This window comes from Myodes glareolus, chromosome 9, assembly GCF_982192425.1.
Source record: "Myodes glareolus chromosome 9, mMyoGla1.1, whole genome shotgun sequence".
In the NCBI taxonomy this organism is placed as follows: Eukaryota; Metazoa; Chordata; class Mammalia; order Rodentia; family Cricetidae; genus Myodes; species Myodes glareolus.
In genome coordinates this window covers 46,564,295-46,580,961 of record NC_142034.1, presented here as the reverse complement: position 1 = coordinate 46,580,961, position 16,667 = coordinate 46,564,295, and the positions used below count along the sequence as shown (strand labels likewise).

General features: G+C 42.1%; 1 protein-coding gene and 1 pseudogene across 1 annotated transcript in view; both read right to left on the bottom strand.

Moving 5' to 3' along the window:
• Positions 1-3,353: 3,353 nt before the first annotated feature.
• Positions 3,354-11,118, bottom strand: LOC146893085 (large ribosomal subunit protein eL21 pseudogene; annotated as a pseudogene).
• Positions 11,119-11,263: 145 nt separating this feature from the next.
• The window catches only part of Cpd (carboxypeptidase D), a 77,532-nt gene continuing 72,128 nt past the window's right edge, over positions 11,264-16,667 (bottom strand). Inside the window, exon 21 of the mRNA XM_085695355.2 lies at positions 11,264-15,203. Coding sequence (XP_085551481.1) covers positions 14,977-15,203 — 227 coding nt within the window. The 3' untranslated portion in view covers positions 11,264-14,976. The remainder of the gene's footprint in view (positions 15,204-16,667) is intronic.

Sequence of the window (16,667 nt, the reverse complement as noted above, 5' to 3'; positions counted from 1 at the left end):
TTGGTATATGAGTGATATCTATCTATGTTTGTGTCTTGAGTATTTCAGGGCAAGGGATGATGGATCAGTGGGTAAAGTGCCTACCATGCAAACATGAGGACATGGGTTCAAATCCCCTTGTATTCATACACACATGTTAAAAATAAATAAGCCAGGAATCGCAGATTGAATCTGACTCGTGTGGGGGTTGGTGGTAGAGTGGGGAGATGGTCAGATTGCAGGAGCTCATTGCCCCCCCCCCCAGCCTAAGGGAATCTGTGAAGCTCCAGGTGCAGTGGAAGACCCTGTCTCAAAATAAGGTAACGGTGATTGATGAGGACATAGAACATACATTTCTGGCCTATACACGCACACAAATGCATGCTTACCTGCATGTGCATATGCACACACACATAAATGTATTACACACACAAAATACAAAATAAAAATTAAAAATGTACTGTGGATATTTTAGGTATGATAGGTATCATGGTTTGAATGTGGAATGTCCCCCACAGGGTCATTTATTTGAACACTTGTTCTCCAGCTGGTGGTGTTATTTAGGTTGTGGAACCTTTAGGAGGTGGAGTCTTGCTGCAGGAAGTGGGCCTTGAGATTTCAAACCCCACTTCCTGTTCATTCTCTGCTTTCTAAGAACAGATACAATGTGGTAGCCATTGTATACAATGTAGATACAATGTAGTAGCCAGCCTCCTACTCCTGTTGCAATACCTTCCCTGTCCTCTGTATGTCTTCCTCATCATGAAGGACTGTGTCCTCCTGGAACTGTAAGCCAAAATGAATCTTTCTCCCTTAAGAACTTTTGTTGAGGGCAGTTTACTATGGCAACGAGAAAGAAGCTAAGACAAGACTCCAGATCCTATTCCCGTCTTCAGTGTAAGCAGATGTCTTCTGACACTGTACTGGTGGCGAGGCTGGGACTTGCATTGATCCTTCTAGATGGAAAACTTCATTTTTGGACAAGATAGACATGTTTCTAGCTGAAGTTCCGGTTCTGCCTGGCCTTTACTCCAGGTTGGGGGAGTGCTTTTTTACTGCTCCCCACATGGCCTTGCCCCTACTATGACATTGCTCAGGTTTTCAAGAAGAGTTTATTGTAGGGAATCCAGAGTAAAACAATTTTATGGTTAGGGGTCACCACAGCATGAGGGACTGTACCAGAGGGTCGCAGCGTTAGGAAGGCTGAGAACCACCACTTTAGAGGGTTTCTTGTCTCTACCATTTATGGTGAGATATAGATATTTAAAACCAAAAATAACCCCCAGGGACCTCACTTGCTCATGTTGCTCTTTAGATCCTGAGGTCTCTAGCCTCTGAGGTCTTTCTTCCTTCTGAAGTCTAATTATTTCTAGAACAGAAACATGTCTATCTTGTCCAAAAATGAAGTTTTCCAGTTAGATTTAAATTTTCTGCAATAGTTCATCTCATCTTTTTACCTTATCTACAGTCTTGAATTTATTCGTTGCCGCCATTTTAATAATGGTTAACTCACAGATGAAAAAACTTGTACCTCCCACAGGACTATTGATATTTCTCTGGGAAAATAATGAAATTTATTTACATTTCACCTTGATAAGTCAGAACACAATGCATTTCACTCTGTGGAAAGTTTTATTAGAAATACACTCAATGTGCTTAAGACAAGAAAACAAGCCTTTGGTTTTACTGGTGAGGTGGGTGTGCGCTTTTTGGGTCCCTCAAGTGAAGGTTTGGGTCAAACTTCCTTCCCAACTCTACTAGATGATCTCAATTCAGGGAAGTCTGGGGGACCTTATTGCAGAAATTGTAGGTAAGAAATATACCTTAACATTTGAGTCTTTAAAGTAATAACATGTTAGGAAAAATTAATTTTCTCTAAATGAGCCCATGTTCACTAGTTACTAGGCCTCTGAGCTTGCACTCCCCAGGTAGGTGGGAAGAGGCCCCCTTCTTCCCACAGCAGCTGTGCACAAGCCTAAAGTCCACTATCACTTCATACCTCAGTCAACGACTAGCGAAAACCTTCCATATTCAGACTAGAGATATGTGACATGGAGGAGTGAACCAGGAGCTGGGGAGATGCCCATGGGCAAAGTGCTGTGCAAGTGTAAGGTCCTGAGTTCAGATTCTCAGAACTTACATAGATGCCAGGCAAGTGTGGTTGCTCACCTGTAATCCCAGCACTAGGGAGGCAGAGACAGGAGATCTCTGGAGCAAGCTTGCTGGCTAGGCTGTGAGCTTTGCTCAAGTGAGAGAATTTGGAGTGTAGTGAGGAAGACACTTGACAGAAACCACTAGTGTACACATGCACACACACACACACACATGCAAACATGCATATATACACACACTGATATCCCACCAACATAGGCATGCAATGAAGAAGAATGAATCTAAATCCATGGTATTTTTTGGTGAGTTAGAGGATCTGTTCCTACAGACTGGGCCAACATCTTAGTTTCATATTTATTGCTATTAGTGGACATGCTGAACTGCAGATTTCTTGAGGTAGACAGCTTTTCTTAACTGCCAAGAAATGTGCCATGACTTCCCAACTGAGTGTCTTCTTGGAAGAGACAACAGAGTATTGATACTGGGTTTCATAGTCTTGTTCTGCATCGAAAGGCAGGGTCTTAAAAAACAGGTTTACACATAGAAACCAGGTTGTATGGACACCATGTCTGACAAGAAAGCAATGCTCAGGTTAATCTAATTTATCAATTAGATGATACGACAGCCTCTAAACCCTCCCTCTTTAGCCGATTGGAAGGTTCCTTTTCATGCTTCAGAGTGAGTGTGCAAGCAGGCTTCCTGTAGAAAGGTGAAAATATCTGAAAACACCTCATTAATTTGGAAATGAGAAGCAAAAAGCTGTTCCACCACCAGTACTTCCTTTATGAGATGCTCTTCCCCACTTACATATAACACAGGCATTTATACCTCTCTAACGTAGAAACACCTCCACTAAGTGTGTGGAGCATCATTACATAGCAGGTGTTTAGTACAGAGCCAGTTATTCTAAGGGTGTGCAAGAGGTTTAGAAAAATATCTCTAATCAAAGCTCCCAGAACCGGATCATGTAGAACTCAGAATGTTTGCTGTCAGAGAGCTCTTGGCACGTTTCTTTGGATGTGCCAAAGACCCACAGCAGGCAGCTCGGCAGCACAGAGGTGTGCCAGCCCCGACAGGAGCTTTGCTGTCAACATACTCACTCTTCGGGTAAAGAGAGGAGATGCTGTTGGACTGTGCCATTTAGGACCCAGGAAAGGCCTGACCTGGCTTAGAGGACCTGAGAAATAAAGACTGGGCAGGGGGAATGAATGGGAAATGTCTTCGGGTTTCTATTGCTATGAAGAGACAATCATAGCCATAGCAACTCTTATAAAACATTTAATGGGGTGTCTTACAATTCAGGGGTTTAGTCCATTGTCATCATGGTGGGACATGGTGGCATGCAGGGAGATATGGTGCTAGATAAGGAACTGAGAGTTCTTCATGTTGATCTGCAAGCACAGGAAGTGAACTCTGTCACTGAGTGTAGCTTGAGCATAGGAAACCTCAAAGCCCACCTCCACCGCGATACACTTCCCCCAACAAGGCCACACTTCCTAATAGAGCCACTCCCTTTGGGGGGCGTTTTCTTTCAAACCACCACAGGATATGATGTGTAAAGGGGGGAAACTGGATTCTCTTCCAGACTAGAAAGCAGGATCTCCAGGTGGTAGCTGAGGACCAAAGGCTAGACCATATGACAAATAAGGCTAATAGTGGGGAAAGTCCACTGGCAAGAGCCCAAAGCGAAAGAGGGCTCTGACCCACGGACCTATCAGAAGTGACCCTGTCCTGTGCCATGGCTAGTTTCCTAATCTATCGTGTAGGTGTAGGAGTCAAAGGCTTTGCACTAACTGTGTAATGAAAGCCCTATCACATGAGACAAACAGCAAGAGCCCTGACCCCTGACTGATGATGACATCCCCTAATGCCTGGCTCAGAAGGTCTCTAACACCATAATCCATGAAGGAGTCAAGGAAAATGGCACTGGTGCTGGGTGTATTCTATGGAGCGGTCACTGAGATTGTTGGGGTCTCACCAGGACACTGAGGTCCATGTTGGACAAACCTCCAGATGCGGAATGAGTACTATGGGATAATCAGAAGGGAGTTTTCAGGAGCCTAGGACGTGATATGTTAATGTAGCAAGGCACGATGGTTTCAGGCATTCCTTGGCTTGGCAGATGAGTTACATCCCTAGTGGCAAGTGCTTTATCCATTATCTTGGTTAGGTTTTCTATTGCTGTGATGAGACACTATGACCACAGCAACTCTTATAAAGGAAAACATTTAACAGAGGCTGACACACAGCTTCAGAGGGTTGGTCCATTATCATCATGGCAGGAAGCATGGCAGCGTGCAGGCAGACATGGTCCTGAGGAAGACTTGAGAGTTCTCTATCTTCATCCATAGGCAGCAGGAGGAGACTGGGCATAGCTTGAGCATATATGAGACCTCAAAGCCTGTTCCCACAGTGACACACTTCCTCCAACAAGGCCACAGCTTCTAATAGTGCCACTCTCTATGGGCCAAGCATTCAGACACATGGAACTATGGGGGTCATTCCAATTCAAACCACAATCCCCACTACCCCATGTCTCTGACCTAGATTTATCACTGTCTGAGTAGGGACAGATCAGCTCAATCCACTGTGGGCAGAGCTGATGCCAGGTGGGGTTCTCTGTTAAATTTGATTTACTTTAGGGTAGCCCTTACTTTTACTGGGAAGTTGCTACTTTTCTAAGAGAAAGCGTATTTACCTGTGTCCACTGTGTGGCATGCTGGAACACTGTCGCTCAATCAGTGACAAGGTCTGAGCCTGCTGGATGCTCTGCACTTGGTTCTCTGCTGTTAGATTGATGTGGGGTGTCCTTCTGTATATTTGTTGCTTTTATTGGTTGATGAATAAAACTGTTTCGGCCAGTGGCTTAGCAGAGTAAAGCCAGGTGGAAAATCTGAACAGAGATACAGAGAGAGTAGGCAGAGTCAGGGAGATGCTGTGCAGCTGCCAAAGGAGAAGGACGCAAGAACCTTTCTGGTAGGCCACATCCTCGTGGTGATACACAGATTACTAGAAATGAGTTAATTAAAGAGCTAGCTAGGAATGTGGCTAAGCTATTGGCCAAACAGTGTTGTAATGAATACATTTTTGTTAATTATTTGGGTCTAGGCGGCAGGGAAATGAACTACTCCATTTACATTAGATAGCACACTTTCTCCTAACTCCACTTAGGAAACAACACACGCCTGCAGGCAAACATTTTATTATCCAGTTCATAACTCACTTTGCTTTAGGCTACCAAGCTCTAAAGGTTCACCTATTCCTTAGTGTGTGTTCATTTTTCCTATCCCAACTTTTTTTGGGGGGAGCGGGGAGGATGCAATGGGCCTCACTAAGCTGCACTGGCTGCCCTGAAATTCTATACCTAGGTTAAACTGGCCTGGAACTCACAGAGGTCCACCTGCCTATTTCCCAGCTACAGAGATGAAGTGTGTGTCATCATGCCCAGTCCAGCTTTTCTAACTGCTCTTAATAAAGTCTGTTTCAACTCAATCTACCCAGAGTTACAAGTAGAACTAAATTATATTATTTGTAAATTACTTTGTAATTTTTATACATAATCATATCTACAGTTTAAAAAAATCTGTATCCATTTTTCAAAAAAAAGTTTAGTTTTATATGTAAGAGTGTTTTGTTTGCATGTATGTGCACTGTGTTCATACATGGTGTCCAAAGATAGGAGGGGGTATCAGATTCTCAGGAACTGGAGTTAGGGATGGTCAACCACCATGTGGGTACTGCATACTGAACCTGGGTCCTGGCCAAGAGCAACAAGTGCTCTTAACCACTGAGCCAACTCCCAGCCCCTGGTATCCATCTTATTTTCATGCTGAGATTTCTTGTGGCGGAGAAACAAACGTTCTGGTGATGACAGGGCGGAGAGTGCCTCTCTGACTCTGCAGTTTTTATCTGACAAGATTCTAATCATCTCCTTTGCTTTTCTTTCACCCCCAATTGTCCAAAGGCTGCTGCTTCTTTGTGTTCCCCGTTCTGTTAGAAGCTACGTCTCAAAGATGGCCTCAAGTCACATCTACCCAGTTCAGATCACGCTTACTTTGAAGCCCCCCACTCTCCAGTCTGTGGTTTGCTCTACTTTAACATGTTAACCCAACATAAGCTTTATAAATTTGGCAGTGATAAAACATTTCTGAACATGCCATCACTAAGAATTAATTCAAAATCAATCGTATGCTGGGTGGTGGTGGCACACGCTTGAAATCCCAGCACTCAGAAGGCAGAGGCAGGTGGATCTCTTCAGTTCCAGGCCAACCTAGACTACACAGTGAGGTCCAGGACAGCAAGGGCTACATAGAAAAACCCTGTATCAAAACGCCCCCCCCTCCCCACAAGATGTGCAATGATTCTAAGGAATCTGGAGCTGTGCTTGCCTCTGTTTTCTCAATGTATGTCGTGAGTTTTGGTTGTGAGCACACTGCCAAGACTTTGCACTGTTCACACCACACAAAGGGAATGAATGAATGCTGCCTGAAACACCCAGCTCAGATTTGAGACTATGTTATAAAGTTCCGTGTTTTAGTTGGGTATGGTAGTGCACGCCTTGAATCCAAGCACTCAAGAGGCAGAGGCAGTAGATCACTGTGAGTTCAAGGCCAGACTGGTCTACTGCTGAGCAAGTTCCAGAACAGCGAGGGCTACACAGAGAAACCCTGTCTCGAAAAACAAAACAAATTGATGATGTTGTGTTAGTATCACATACTCAACCAAGATTTGGGTAAAAATAAACAAGCATATTTATCTCATTAGCAGGCAAATGTTTTCATCTTTAATGGTGAAATTACGTGTACCAAAGAATTAAAATGAATTCTTTATGAATTTATTGTATTATCACTGAAGGCTTGATTTGTATATCTACTCTTATTTCTTATATACCCAGAATTGTGTAAAAATTCCTTGGGCTGCAAGTGAACATTGCAAATAGCCTTATTATAACCTTCAGACCGCAGCAGGCTTATCTTTCGGGCAGTAATTCTAGATCAACACTGGAGCATCACATCCATTTGCTGACATTCCTCTGTCTTCTTTGCAGTTCACTTCCAGCCTGGTAGCAGGACTGAGAGTGGGAGTGTAGAAGGGTATTAGCAAGTAATGCTGTGATATTATTTGTCTCATTTTATTAAACGTGATTCTGATAGTCTCTACTTTCAAGTTATATCAAGAGTATGGTTTCTATATACCTTTTAGTTTTCACTTAGACAGGTTCTTGTTATGTAGCCTAGGCTGGCCTTAAATTAGTGGTCTTCCTGCTTTCTTGCCTCAGATTATTGAGATTACAGGTGTGTGCCACCATGTCCATCTCTTTCTGTTTTGCATTATTTTGTAATGAAATTCTGGGAGATAGCGAGGCAGCTAACGGTGTTTTTAGCTGTCTGCAAATTCATCCCCATCCTTGAAGAATGTGTTATATATTCTATGTTGAAATCACTCAGGCATTAGCCAGTGCTTTGAAAGTGGACTTTCAGGGCTGTTGTTGGGAATGAGTCTTTTCTCTCTTTTCTCTTTTCTCTCTTCCTTCGTTCCTTCCTTTCTCTTTCTTTTTCTTTCTTTCTTCCTTTCTTCCTTCCTTCCTTTCTTTCTTTCTTTCTTTCTTTCTTTCTTTCTTTCTTTCTTTCTTTCATTTTCTTTCTCTCTCTCTTTTCTTCCCCCCCCCTCTCCTTTCTCTACATAGTCCTTGCTGTCCTGTACCTCACTCTGCAGACCAGGTTGGCCTTGAACTCAGAGATCTGCCTGTCTCTGCCTCCAGAATGCTGGGATTAAAGATGTGTTCCACCACATCCTAGCTCACTAGCTCAAATTTCTTCTTCTTTTCTTTCTTACTTTTTCCTTTCTTCCTTCCTTCCTTCCTTTGAAAAACCCTTCACAATCCAGGTCTTTTTATTTCTTTTTGTACATCAGGCAGTGAATTTGTACGGAATGGGCTCCAGCAGCTCAGGCTCCTTCCTGTTAGTTCTCACAAAATGTGCTTCTCTAGGTGTTTTTTTTTTTTTCTGGTCATTCTCTTTCACCCGCTTCAGGAAGTTGTCTCTGCTCTTTGAGTGCCTGATGTGCTCAATCTGCACATTAATTCCCTGGCAAGAATCTTGCCCTTAACTTGCTTGTTTACAATGATATCCAGAGCATGCTGGGTGACATTGCAGACTCTTCCAGTTTTGCCATGGTAACATTTATGGGGTATTTCTTTTTGAACAGTGCCCATTCCCTTGATGTCTACAATATCACTCTTCTTGTAGATTCACATGTACGTGGCCAAAGGAACAACTCCATGTTTCCTAAAGGGCCTGGAGAACATATAGAGAGTGCCCCTTCTCTTTCCCTTTGTTTGTTATTTTGGTGAGTTATTGGAAGATAGTTGTCATGGCTGAAAGTCTAGCTCAAATTTCTTAAGTCTCTAAGAATGTCTATGTGTCTATCTTCTGGCCAAAATAACTCCCTAATTTTATTTTTGTATCTTTTGTTTCCAGAAGTTTTCTATTTTATAGTTTCTTGTGATAGTTCCCGTTGACTATCTTTTGTTTCTTGACTTACAATATTTGATAATGCCAACACCTGAAAAAAACAGAAGCTTTTCTATTTGTTCTTACGGTGGGGAAAAAGTTGTGAGGTCCCCTGTCTCTACGATGCAGATACCTTCCAGAAACTGCGTTCTGCATAGTTGGTCAGTTTCTAGGCATCCTACTTTATTATATGCATGGTCCCTTCTCAAATGCACCCCATTCAAGTCCTGTTAAATAGAGCACAGAACATAGTCCTTCCCTGTTAGGATACATCCATATCCTCCACATTAAGATTCAGCAGTCAATTCTGCATTCTCTTTGCATCTTCTTATATCTGAAACTCTCCTGAAGTTATTTCCCAAAAGTCCAGCAGTCCTCTAATTCAGCCATCATCATAGCCTGTCCACACCTCACTCCTGCCACACTCTGTCTTTAGGATTAACTCTAGGTTCCTATGTCTTTTCATATCCTGAACCAAAGGCTTGGCTGATGCTGGGCTCTTCCAGAAACAATGATCATCACAAGTGACGGTGTGTGCAGATGCTGGAGTCTTGGGAAAAACCTGGAATGCTAACAGGTGGTGGTGCGCAGGCTGAACCAGGAACCCTGGGCCTTGTGCATGGTAGGCCTCTGCTTTGCCGCTGAGCTACGTCTGTCCCCAGCTCTAGCAGCCTAAACTTTCTCCACACCTCCTTCATTGTGGCTCACTCTCAACAATCCCAGACTAGGAACACTGTTACTATTTTGTGCTTCTTATAAATGTTCCACCTTAAACTTCTCTCATTTTCCACTACAGCTTTGACTTTACTTTGTCTCTTCATAGTCTTCAATTTGAATACATTATTTGTGCTAAAGTTGAGGTATCCATTCTTCCTACCCCTGCCTTTGAAGATAAGGGGTTCACTATATAAACCAGGGTGGCCTCGAACTCACCAAGGTCAGCTTGCCTCTGCCTGCTGAGGGCTGGGATTAAAGGTGTGCACTCTGCCCAGCCATACTATCACTTTTAATCACCATGTTGCCTTCAATCTATTCATGAAACTTGTAGCCTTTTGTCTTCAGTCTTCTTCCAGGATAGACGCAAAATTGCACTATACTCCTACACACCTCACAATTCCACTCTCCTCCACTGAAGCCAACCTGCCATTCTTGCTCATCTCATTCGATTTGTTTACACAGGAACAGGGAACCAAATTCCATCTGACCCTAGTCAAAAGTACTAAAGAAGTGGCATGCTAGCTTTTGACCCATTACTGGTTAATGCAGGCGGAAGCTGTAATATTAAATGCCATGCTTTATCAGATTCCAATGCTTTTTAAGTTTTAGATCACTAATGGCATAGTTATTTAAATTTATGATAAGTAATAGAGAATCAGTAGTAGAACTGGATTTTAAATGCAAGTGAGACTGAGATGAGCAGACCTGCATGCTGGCATTTATTCATCACTGAGAAGCATACGAGTGGTGATCACTGTATTCACAGCGGTAGTGACAGCTCCTAGACATCTGAACACAATCAGTAGATTGTGTTTATAAAACCAACCAAAAGACTTCTTGATTCAGGTATGAAAAAAATGGTAAAACTCAGGGCAGAACTTTGAGCAGTTAAACAAGCCTTTACCAAAGGAGACTAAATCCAACCTAATCTCACCTAAAGACAGTGTGAGGCATCTAGAAGATTAAAACTTCTGTCATAATTTAGACCACCTACTGAACCACACAGTGGAAGGAAGTTCCAGCAAATTTTCCTATCTAAATATGTCTTCTAAATTGGAAAGATGTCCTCTAAAAGATCTTTGTTCATATTGCTGGAAAAAAATGGATCAGGAAAGAACAAATGAAGGCAAACAATGCTCTGGTACTCAGTTTTGCGTCAAATGTCATGCTAACACCACCTTGTCAACCCACACTACATGAAACTGAGACTCTGAGCCTCTTCTGAGATTTCTGCAATTCAAGACCACATTGCAAATGACATCAGTCCCAGACTGGGCCAGGCTGCAGCCTCTCAGAACGTCCTCAGGAGACTTTCTATTGGGAGATGCTAAGTGCTATTGAAGCCCAGCTCACTGTCATTTCCGCCCCTCTAGTCTGGACTCCTTGTCAGCACAGCCCATGTCTATTATAGAAATCTGTTTTCCCAACCCGTTAGAGCAGCAGTATTGAAGAAACTTGTTGAGTAACAAGGACACTGAATTCATCATGACCACACCTGACAAGCCAGGACAGGCTATTCTAACCGGGCTTCACCTGGAACAGGGCCATAATCTTAACAAACAAGTTTACCACGGGGCTTTAATCTCTCGTGCTTCCCTGCTCCGAAAGAGAGCACACAGAACAGATGTGAAGTGGGCGCAGGGTTAAAACCTGGACTGTTACTGTGTGTGGTGCCACTGTGGAGTGGGCAAAGACATCATTCTAGGTGAGCTACATCAGTGCCTGCTGTGTGATGCTGTCACTTCTGAAACATTTCTGTTTGTCCATTCATATAGGCAGGAATATTTTATAGATGACTCCCGGCATTCTGACTTTGGTACTATTTTCTGCTTAAGTTAGGCAGAAAAACTTAACTTTAAACTTTTAAGATTAGAGCAGTAACTTCCTTTGGTCTACTGTCTTTGAGTAAAGATTATGAGACAACACACGAAGAAAGACAAACATCATAAAATAACTTTTATACAGGATTAGTAGATCTGTTTACATATAAAAAACAAAGGACCTCATTACAGTTAGATTTCACATAAATTACACAGATTAATTTTTAAAACTACTATTCAATTCTTTTAAAGTTCTTTTTAAAGTTTTCATTTTGAAGGCACAGTGCATGAAATAAAAAGACTGAAGCACTTAAGATGAAAGGGTGTTAGCATGTCACAGAAATAGCTACGGACAGTTTTGGAACTGGGGAGTATCATTCTGAAAAAAAGGCAGAGAGGTGGTGAAAAGAACATAAAAAATTCCATGTCATACCTCCAAAAAATCTGTAGTGCAGAATGTAGCTAGTACATTCATGGTATGCCACTGATAAACATCATAACTGTCTATATTTACGTATTTTTTTATCCAGTTGCCGCGAAATGGTAACCTACTTTCAAATTTCCAAACCAACCAGGAGAGTATTCTAAGAGTCAGTGGAACCATTAGTGATTTTTTTTTTGTGTGTGCCATATATAAAGGAGAAGTGGGTATTGGGAGGGTTTTCTTCAAGAACTAGAAATCCAAATTCAATTGACATTAATCAAAGGCCTCCCCACAAACTGCTATAATTAAAATAAACCAGAAACCTAAAGTTATCAACAAGTTGCTATACAGAAATATCATTGAATATTTAGCCATTAGTGGAATTCTAATAATAATAAAGGAAAAAATTGGGAGAAATGCTAGGCTGCTACCATAAAATAATCCCGCTAGACCCACAGTGCAGGACACCGACATATTCATAACCAAGAAGCTCCTGAGAGAACAGGGACAGACCTGGCACAAGTGTGGTATGACAAGACAGTAAACCTATTTAACGCTGGGAATAAGTGGAAGTCAATGGAGTAGTGAGTCTCGGTTACTGGTCACCTGGTGCTAGCTCAAAAACACAGCAAGCTCAGACACAAGCACTACCTTTTTATTGTTCCACTCATATTAGTTTAAATTTAATATTCACTAATTCAGCAAATCTCATTCAGATGAAATCACCAAAGATTAACCAAGCACACTGAGCCAAAAATACAATGTTTCCTTCCTCAAGGCTGATAAGAGTCCCAAAGCCAGTTCCCTTCAGTGAGGACAGCAAGTCCTCTCCACTGGATCAGATCCCAGCACCACCCAGAGTTCCACCAGATGCTCCAAAAGCTTGCCAGTCTTTATCAGTACAAGTGCATCCTCACAGGCAGACACTTCAAACATTACCTATCAATCGTGTTGCTTTTGTTAAGGAGCAGGGAGTGAAGAAGGCTTAAACTCATCACCAGGACAAACAATGCCTGTGAGCAAAGGAAAGGCACATCTCAGACTGGGGCAAAGGTCCTAATACTGTGACACTTATTTGGGTCCATGACTCTAAAGAAATGGAAAGTCTCCAGGAGAAACACTGAAGGAATGCATTCCCCATCCCATATGGCTTCAGTGCCCTTTGCTACCAAAGTGGTCCAAGATTAGATTAGAGCCACACATAAAGGAAGGCAGGGCTAAGAACACAGTCTTAGTAGTCAAGGATCGTGTACATTCATGTTCATTGGTAACAGAGGGTGGGGAGGGCTGGTTTTCCAGCTCAATGCATTAGAAGCTCGTTAGACTTGAAACTCAGAGCAGAATTTGGGTTTTCATTTAAGGAAAAAATGACCAAGAGAACTATTCTGTATAGTCATCTCTAAAAATTTCATACATACTTTAAAAGGCATGGCCTCTGATTGCTGAGATGTACTGTTAAAGACACACTTAATTCCAGAGAACACGTGGAAAGGCGTCCTTTAGTGAACACCAGGCTGGTAAAGCAAAGGCTGCCACATGAACTTGGTTTCTAGCTGTAATGTCCCAAGCAGGGCCCAGCCATAAGCCCCTTGTTGGTTTTCTGACTTGGCACTTTTAAAAATAAAGCTGAAAAAGCAATATACATCATTTAGAAAAACACAAAGTGTTATTAGAAGAAATGAAACTATGAAAGAAATGTGCCCTTCATTAGTGTTGACTTCCATGAACTGTTCTGCTCATGTGGAAAACAAGGATTTAGCTCTGCTGACGCCATCACCCATTCCAGTGTGGTCGAACCTAAGCTACCTAAGTGACCACAGCTAACGAATATCATGATCTCATTATTCCCTTCCACTACCTGAGATCTCGACTTCATACAGCCACTTGGATGCATTCCTCACAAAGCATGGCCGAGTGACTCAGGTGAGCTGAGGCTTTGGGGTAACTGATACATTAATGGGATGAATACAGTTTGCAAAGGTAAGAGCTAGTTTTTTGATCCCCTGATTTAGTACAAGTTCAGCAGCAACTTGGCCATTAAAACATTCAAAGATATTAAACTGTTACGTCATTGGTAAGACTCACACTCACAAAAAGCATCATTCCACTGAACAGCATTAAGAGACACCATAAATTGCAAATCTTTCAGGCCTTCACCTGACTGACAGTGAAGGGGACACCTTCACACCACTGTCCCATCACACAGCAGTCTTTTAGTTGACTTTCTTAAATGGAGGGAGCCATACTTAAAAGCTTTGAGCTGAAAGTTTTAACATAATTACTTGATTAAAAAAAGACTGTCAAAGGAATTGTTAAGGACTGGTGGAGGCCTGCATGCACAGGCCACGGTATTTCCATAACAGTATGCCATCACAGGGTGAAGGCTTGGTCTGGAGCATCAAGTGTAGACATTATGGATCCAAATGTATTAAAAGTGTACAAGTAGGTCTCTTCCATTCCTAGATATTTTCATCAATAAATTCAGGACCTTCAGGTGTGGAATCATCCGGAAACTGTAGGTGTGTAACACGGAAAGGGCTGAGATTTAGGAAACACTAAGGAACAGGCATCCCTAGAAGAGCGAGTGCTTCACAGATAAAGCAGCAGCACCTGTGGGTTTTCCCGAGTTAAGACAGGCAAGTCCTCACTTCTGCTCCATCTCCCTCTCACCTCTACTCACGGGAACCCCTGGCGCCTCCACAGCAAAACCAGTGAGTTCCCCTTAAGACGAGGCTATTTAGAGCTTGAGAAACCTTACAAGAGAGGTAGTAAAATCCTGCTTACAGCACAGCCTACCAGTTCTGATCCAGCTTGGAAACAGGTAGAAAGACAAATACGGAAGCTCGTTTATTCCGTTTTCTAATGTCATATATGTTAAAGAATCATCCAGCCTCCATTACCTGAATAAGAGAAACCCCAGCTATTTGCTAACTGGGGAAGAGAACAAATGCCTCAACAGATGGAGGAGAAGCTCGAGGTTTAAAGCTTTGTGTCAGAGTCTGACTGGTGTCCCTGCCTTAATGTTTCTAGATTCTTTTGGCCTTTAAAGTAAAGAGAAACAAAACTAAAGCCACTAGTAAACACCTGATGTGCAAACACAATGTCTACTAGATGGCTTTATGCTGTTACTATCTAAGCTCTGAACAGCTCATCTTAAGTTAAAAAGGAAAACAAAGTGGCTGTCCCATCTTCTGCTGCATAAATAGAAATCAGATTTTTAGAAAAGGTTTAGAGTTCTTTAAGGAAGGGAAGTTCAAATCTGCCTGTGATATTCAGAGAATAAGAGTTTAACAGGTTAACTTCCCAAAGCTCTTTGAAGAAGGAAGGAATCTCTCTTCTTACTGCAGTGTCTCCCAAGAGGAGCTGTCATTTTGCTTGGTGCTTATGCATAGAGATATGCAAAACGTGGTTTTCAATGTTTGCTAGAATATAATGTTTCCTCCTCTGTGTCCGTTTCATCCTGGAACTCATGGCTTAGGAGGGATTTCTTGGAGCCAGTGGACATCATGCGAATTTCATCTTCATACTCATCATGGTGCTGCCGGAGCCGATGGAAGCCATCTTTGTGTCTGTTAGACTTGATGGAGCAGATGCACCAAATGATGCAGGCTGTTAGGATCAATGCTGACATTGTGGCACCTGTCCGACAAGACCACATGGGGATGTTATGAACAAGCAATGACTTCCAATGGCACTTTTTAATCTGTTATTTACTTTAATTTCATGCAGTTAAGAGCAATTTGCTTGGTCTGGAGATGTTCTTCTGTGGTAGACTGCTTGAATCTCTAATATCTCAACAAAGTCACCCCCGTTACCCTAGAAGCAGTGCATGCACAGTATGCAAGCTAGAAAACAATAACAAACCCAGCAAGAATCAAAGCCCAACACCACCACATTTCTACCACCTGAAGAGAATTTCTAATTACTTTAATGTTATTTTTCCCAGATCTTCTTTCTTTCTCTTCTCTTTTTTTCCTGTGCTGGACTTGATCCTAGGGCAAGCTCTCCACCACTGAGCTGCACTCTCAGCTCCCCAGATTGTTCTTTCTTTCTTTTTTTTAACTTAAAAATAGTTCAGTTACATTTTGTTTATTTATATTGTGTGCGTGGACATGTGTGCACACATGCATGCATATAGAGGTCAGAGAACAACTTGTAAGCATTGGTTCTTTTTAATTTGGGCTTCAGGATTGAACTCAGGCCATCAGGCTTGTGCAGCAAGAGCTTCTACCCACTATGCCATCTCACTGACATTTGTTTATTTAGACTGGATCTCACTGTATCTCAGCCTGAGACTTGCTATGTAGACCTGACTGGACTCTAACTTGCAGTGATCCTTCTGCCTTATGCTCTCTTTTAAACTTGTATACAAGGTCATCAACACAATATCCTTAGGAACAACAACCAAAAAAATAATAGTCACGAAATAAAAATTAAGTTCACAACAGCTAATTGGCTGGCAAAGCTAGATTTAACCCTTGGCTGAATCTGGCTCTAGTGCCTTTAACCATCAAGTTCTTTGTGTTTTGCCAGGTTCAGATGAGAATGCTAAGAACCCTACAAGAGGTCCTGTGACCATACCATTTTCCCAAAATTCACCTGAGACCCCCCACCTCTGCAACAGAGCTTGGTTGGGTTTTTGCTTTAAGTCCAAGCTGAACTGAGAAATGAACGGAAGATCATTGTGTCAAATAGGTGCAGTACAGTGGAATATTGCCTTTTCCATATATTTTCCCCTTAGCCTTTCACTAATTCAAACAAGGACCCAAATTAACCCAGAGGGGAAAGTGTTTCCTTGTTCTTGGACCTTGAAAAACTAAGACATAAGTTCTAGCAGTCAGTGTGATCTTGATATAAAGCAACATTTGCTTATTTAACAACATCCAGTAAGATCCACTTATGTCAACTATGGCTCTAGGGTCTGGGGATGCAGATCAACTTTGCTGTCTAGAGCTTTTATTTTGGTGTGGACATTAAATGTAGTCAACACAGAGAACAGATACATACAGTATTAGTGATGAATATTAAATTGGAAAAAACATAGGGTAGAGATAATAACAGGGCTACTGTGCTAGCTAGAGTGATGAGGGAAGGTCTCTTAGT